Source organism: Onychostoma macrolepis, chromosome 05 (genome assembly GCF_012432095.1).
Source record: "Onychostoma macrolepis isolate SWU-2019 chromosome 05, ASM1243209v1, whole genome shotgun sequence".
Lineage (NCBI taxonomy): Eukaryota > Metazoa > Chordata > Actinopteri > Cypriniformes > Cyprinidae > Onychostoma > Onychostoma macrolepis.
The window spans coordinates 16,416,935-16,422,934 of record NC_081159.1 but is presented as its reverse complement, the minus strand read 5'-3'; the positions used below and the strand labels follow the sequence as shown (position 1 = coordinate 16,422,934).

Below are 6,000 nucleotides of genomic sequence, written 5' to 3'. Positions count from 1 at the left end.
AATGTCTGTTTAAGCAAGGCACTTACCCACTAAACCCAGGATACCCCAGGTGAGGTTTTCCTAATTCAAAGTGGCTTTGGATAATGTAGCATGTCCTAAATTAGGAATAATGTAATATAGCATCCTGTTGATCACCTGCCTAGAAACCGAAGTGGTTTCCTGTTCTTTCAAGCAGCTTGGCTCAAAGCTATTCACAGGCCAGTTGTCTTTTTAAAAGTAATTAATTTCCTTGTTCTTTTGTGCTTCCTCTGTGTTATCTCCTGCTACAGATTACAGCATAACGCATAGAAAGAATATAGATTCATTTGACTCCATTTAAAAAATTCCCTGTAGCACTTGATGTGACAGGTCGCATAAATGCATTCTGCAAGTTTTATTCACAGGGTCACAGATGAGGTTGGTTTTTGATTTACTGCGATGTTTTCACTCTCTCTCTCTCTCTCTCTCGCTCTCTTTCTTGTTCTTGCACCCTCTCCTTTTCTCTCTTCTGTCTTGATTGTGTCTCATCTGTTGTATTGATTAGATAAATAGATTGTCTGATAGCTTGGCTGGCTCAGGTGATAGAAAAAATCATTGAGGCAACATTTCAGGCCTGTTAGAAAGGATTTCTTGTTACATTCTGTTACGTCAGAATATACCCGAAACGATTTTTGTAACTGGATCAAATGTAGCATTAGCTGTTACTGATACAACATTATAAGCATTAAAATCATATATCATTTTGCCAATGGGCCGATTTGAGGACCCATTGAAAATAATAGCTGGGAGATCAAAACAAAGACTAGTCTCAGCCTCACATGGCATGCCCATAGTCTGATCCATAAGGCAAACAAATATGATAGGTTGGCATTTAGGTAATTTCAGTGTATGGAAACAAAAATATGCCAATAAGGTACTGGGTTGAAGCAAAGAGCATGAAATAGTCACTGGATATTCCATATTTCCATATTAAAATTCTTGTTTAAAGGCATTTTGTAGCAGTCTAAAGACATGCATGACAGGTGAACTGGAAACACTCAGTTGCCTGTAGATGTGAGTGTGAATGTATATTAGACCTGGGATAGCCTGGCCATTCATCCAGGGTGACACTGGAATAGGCTTCAACATCCCCATGGTTTGGTGAAATGGATAGATGGAGCTGTATATTCCACTTAGTTTTTGAGTCATGATGACTGTGAAATAATCCAACCCTGACTACATCCTGTGTAAACAGCTTTTAAATAGAATACATTGAAATCTGGATCAGGCTTTATGCTGTCTGACTTTGTGAGACTAAACAAAGTGTAACCCAAACCTTCATCCAGCTCAGTAGACAGATGATGGTCCTGGGGTGCTGTTTAGGGCTGTACAGTCCAGGGAGATCAATGAAGATCTTCATTTAGTAAAGCTGCTCTCTGATAATGAAGTCTATCCTAAATCTTTCTTAAAAGCTGATTTAGTGTTAAGATATATACGTCAGAGCAAAGGAACAGAAGATAGTGCCGCCAAACCGGAGCAATGAAATATAATGAAGTAATTACAATTTATTCATTGCAATTATTTGGATGTTACATTCATTTTACATCTTGTAGACAACTGACAAATTACAGCAGACAAACGAAAGCCGTGAGTTCCATAAATAATAGACTTGTACAATAACTTCATGTAATCTTTAACAATAGCAATCTGGAAAAAAATTGTCCTTTGATGCCAACATGAACACCATAATGATCTGTATTTTCCTTGTATTTTTTTCACAGATGAAGTGCTAGGATTGGTTTTAGTGTGATTTAGTGATTTTCATTTCTTCTCCTCCACCATATAGTTTTTGGTCATTTTCTATCCTGACTGAATGCAACTGCCTCTTTGTTTTCCAAACACATCCGCACAAGCACACAAAAATGCAATTAAATCAGTCGGAAGGGTTCCAATCCTCAGCCCACCAGGGTCCGTCCGGAACCGTTTCCTCCCTGCATTCTCTGACAGCCACAGAGTTTGGCTTACCCTGCGTGTGCACGCACTGCTCTAGGTCTATATGGCAGTTGAAGTCTCTTGGATTTGCATGTACTGTGTGTCGTTTCTTTGTTTTTCGTATAAGGCTTGGTTTTACTTGCATAAGCATATCGAGGGGTGAGAACCAGAAGGGCGTAAGTGACATTTCACCAACTTTACAGGAGAGCCAAAACAAAAAATTTACCATAGTTTGATCTGACTTTGTGTACTGATTTCAATTGTTTATAAAACAAATTTGTACACTCAAGGATGACAGTACAGCCAGTAGAAAGAGCTCATTAAGAGCTTTCATTTGATGTATATATCTCCATTTCACCAAAAATTTAATTTAGGCCCTTCTGGTTCTCACCCCTCGATATATTGTTTATGATGGTCTGCTGGTTAATGTTGCCATGTGTGCTCTCATTACTTCAACCCTACAGGCTCTTATAAGCCTTTTTAACTTGGATGAGAGCATCTTGTGTGTGTGGTCATTATCCTGTTCTCTATTAACCTTTCATTCCACATGGAATATTAATCTCAGAGCATGTGCATAGTGTGTGTTTGTATCAGTTAGTCTGCTGGAAGCGATATTTCAAACATTGTTTGAGTCTCTGCTGAAAGGCGCTGGTTGTGATAGTGTACAGGATGGGGTTCAGGGCGCTGTTTATGGGAAGGATAAAAATCACCACCCACAGAATGAGGGTACCTGGAGGAGACAGAGAGAGAGAGAGAAAAGAAAGTGCAGATTAAACCGTATTGTCCAAGGGAAGAACTGCAAAGCCATTCTAGCTGATAAGTGTTCATGGGTGCTCATGGCGGTTGAAAGTCTAATCCTCTCTGCGCCCAGGGCTTCGGCTCCTCAGCCATCTACTAATCAAAATGCGCCTCTCGGCTCAGATCGGCTACTTGCATAACTCGCATGTTTCGTGAATGGCAATTGTCAACAGATTTTTACAAGGAGTAAACAGTTATATCTGGATCCATTCAGGCTTAAAATTCAGGATAAAGGAAAACAATGAAATTGGCTCATTGGGTCTTGATAAAGTTAACTGTTTAACAATCAATACCCATTCATCAAACGTAATGTGGATATTAAAAGCTGTAACCCCCCTAGAAAAGATAGCATAGTTAAAAACAAAACATTTCAAATTGTGCAACTTTTATTGATTTTAAATAGATAAATAAATTTACCTAAGGGTACAACAACTTGTCACTTAAAGGGACATCTTTGTGCCTTATATTCACCCCTAAAAATTCATAGTATACCTACTCTAATATTTAATATTAATGTTTCATATTTAATTTGTGTGGATGTATGTGTGTTTAGATGTCAGTCCATGTGTTGCAATTTATTTTTATTTATAGTAATTGGGTAAATGTGCTTGTGCAATGCGTTGAGGTTCACAAAGCAGAAAATAAAATCAATATTTAGTGGAGAGGCCAGATCAGAGAATGTAAAGCTCTGAAAAAAATCCTTCTTTATCCATCAAACATCCACAAGAACAAACCAGGGGAATTGCAGTTTAATTAACTGGAAAGCAGGCTAGGATTTGCAATATACACAGGTCTTATTTCACCATGGTATAATATTGATGAGCTGCCTCATTAAGATCATTAGCTAATGTGCAGCCAAACTGCGGTCATGGCAATAATGAGTTAAGTGACACACTTATAATATATTGTCAGTGTGTTCTTTCACACGTATTAGCTTCTGCTTGTAATATGTGATCACACGTGTTTGCTTACCAGCGATCTGTACTCTTAGTAGTGATAGTATCTTCAAGAGGAAGATGGGGATCCAGCACATGGCATCAGTGAACACAATGAAGAAAAACCGCTTTGCGATAGTGACTTCTCGATCAAATACTGTTTGACGTGCTGTCTTCGCTGTCTTCTGGACGGAGTAAAACATACTGGAGTAAGAGAACACAATCACCACGAAAGCCAGCAGATTCAGACCTGACAGAGAAACACACACATAAATCTTAAAAGTGTTGAAATAAATAAGCTATTCAACAAATATGAATGACACATTTCAACAATTTAGTATTTTTTTACATTAGCCACACACACACACACACACACACACACACACATACATATATATATATATATATTTGTCTTTTGGCTAGTGCAGTTTTGCATGACAGTATTTTTGTTTTGATTTCCAGTAAATGCTCAAAACAAGACATCTGCTTGGGAAGCAATTTTTTGTTTGTATTTAAAAAAATTTATTTTATTGAAAAAATTATATAAGGAAAATAGACTTGTGATTTATTAGGTTTTTAGACACATTTTGAATTAAGTTTTCTTACTCCATTTAAAAATAAATAATGAGAAAATTAAAAATATTTAGTCTAATTTCACTTAATTTATTATGTATTCTCTGAAGACAAATCCTAATATTTTATACAGTTTTTCCAAAGAGATTCATCATGTCTTAAGGATGTTTAGAACACTTTGGTTGGAAACTAGAAAAATAGTGATTATAGACCTATTTTTAGTTCAGTGTTTTAGTGAAGTTGCTACCAGGGAGGATCTTTTTCTGAGTTTACTTTATTAAAAAAGAGCATGGTTGAATCTTTGAGTTATCTAATAACTTTACTGAATTTCGCCAGTTCAATTCAAAGCCCAATTCAAAGCTGAGTGACCTCCAGAGAATGACACAAATACACAGACTGGCTTATCCAGGTCTCAAACATACACAGTACAAAATTTACACATTCCGATGCTCTCTGCGCTCACCGAGAAAAATAGCTGTAGAATAGCATCTGGCACCAGGTTTCTCTGTCTGGTCTGAGTGAAGAGGGAAGCATACTCCGTTCCGCCCATAAAAATTCCCAAAAGTCTGTTTATCCCAGAAGGGAATAACGGCAATGATAAATCCTAGCAACCAGATGAAGGTCAGTGAGCACAGGGTCTGTTTTCGTCCGGCACGGTAATGCTGGAATGGAAAGACAATGCACAGGTACTTCTCTAATGTCATGTAGGTCAACATCATGACGGACACCTCTGTGGACAACATGGCCAGAGAGCCGATCAACTGGCAAGACAGACTCTCCATCCATATCTGAGCATGACGGTTGTACTCGCCGCAATACTTGATGTCAAAGGCACCGATGAAAAGCAGATACACGCCCATGAGACAGTCTGCACCTATTAGAGATAAACAAATACATCTTAATATATGATTTAACACCTGTTCATCGATCTATATATCAATTTCCATCCATTCATCCTCTTTCCAATAGCCCATCTGTCCATACAATCTTTTGCCATGTCTAACCACCTATCCATTATCCTGTCCATGCATCCATTTGTAGAGCCCTATGAAAACTAGAAAAACGTGGACTGAATCGCAGAATCCAGTCATAAAATTCGAATTTACTCTACAAGGCGTAATTTACCAAATCTTTGAATGAATAAATCAAAAGTCAGCACATTTAAATTAAAACGCAATATGGACTAGTTTCTGTGAATATTAAGCCGCAAAATCATGAGCATTTTACAGTTTCTTTTGACAACAAATATCATCATATCATTTACAAACAGAAACTTAAAGGTCCTCATGGCAATCTGTCAAAAAAAGTTCTGTTTAACTTTAAGAAACTGTGACAGAAATAGCCTACTTAATGTAATGATAGTACTACTACTACTACCAATAATAAAACTTTTTTTAAGGAATAATCACAAATAATAATAACTAATAACAATAAATGACGTTTAATTAAATAGGTTTAATTAAATCAATTAATTAAAGATGCTTTTGATTATTAAAATGTAATTAAACCATTCAAATGGAATCCAGAAAATTTAAATGACTAACACATGATTTGGTAATTAATTAATTAATTTAACTGAATTTGAGAAAGAAAGAAGAAAGTATTTTGTAGGGCCATAAAATTTAATTTTTGTTAAACTTTTAATAAATTGCTATTAAATTGTGTAAGCTTAATGATTTCAAAAATGGAATGCAGAAAAATTAAAACGGAAAAAACAGAATTTGGAAAATAAATAAATAAATAA

The 6,000-nt window shown here is 36.3% G+C and overlaps 1 protein-coding gene across 4 annotated transcripts in view; it reads right to left on the bottom strand.

The window, feature by feature from the left end:
* Positions 1-1,552: 1,552 nt before the first annotated feature.
* rxfp2l (relaxin family peptide receptor 2, like) overlaps positions 1,553-6,000 on the bottom strand; it is a 39,845-nt gene continuing 35,397 nt past the window's right edge. For 3 of the 4 annotated variants that reach the window (XM_058776823.1, XM_058776822.1, XM_058776824.1), the window contains exons 16-18: positions 4,720-5,130; positions 3,721-3,933; positions 1,553-2,680 (exon numbers count right to left, since the gene is read on the bottom strand). In XM_058776823.1, the coding sequence (XP_058632806.1) occupies positions 2,541-2,680; positions 3,721-3,933; positions 4,720-5,130 (764 nt within the window). In that variant the 3' untranslated portion in view covers positions 1,553-2,540. Of the gene's footprint in view, positions 2,681-3,720; positions 3,934-4,719; positions 5,131-6,000 lie in introns of those variants that run through there. The other variant, XR_009271430.1, reaches the window with a different exon arrangement.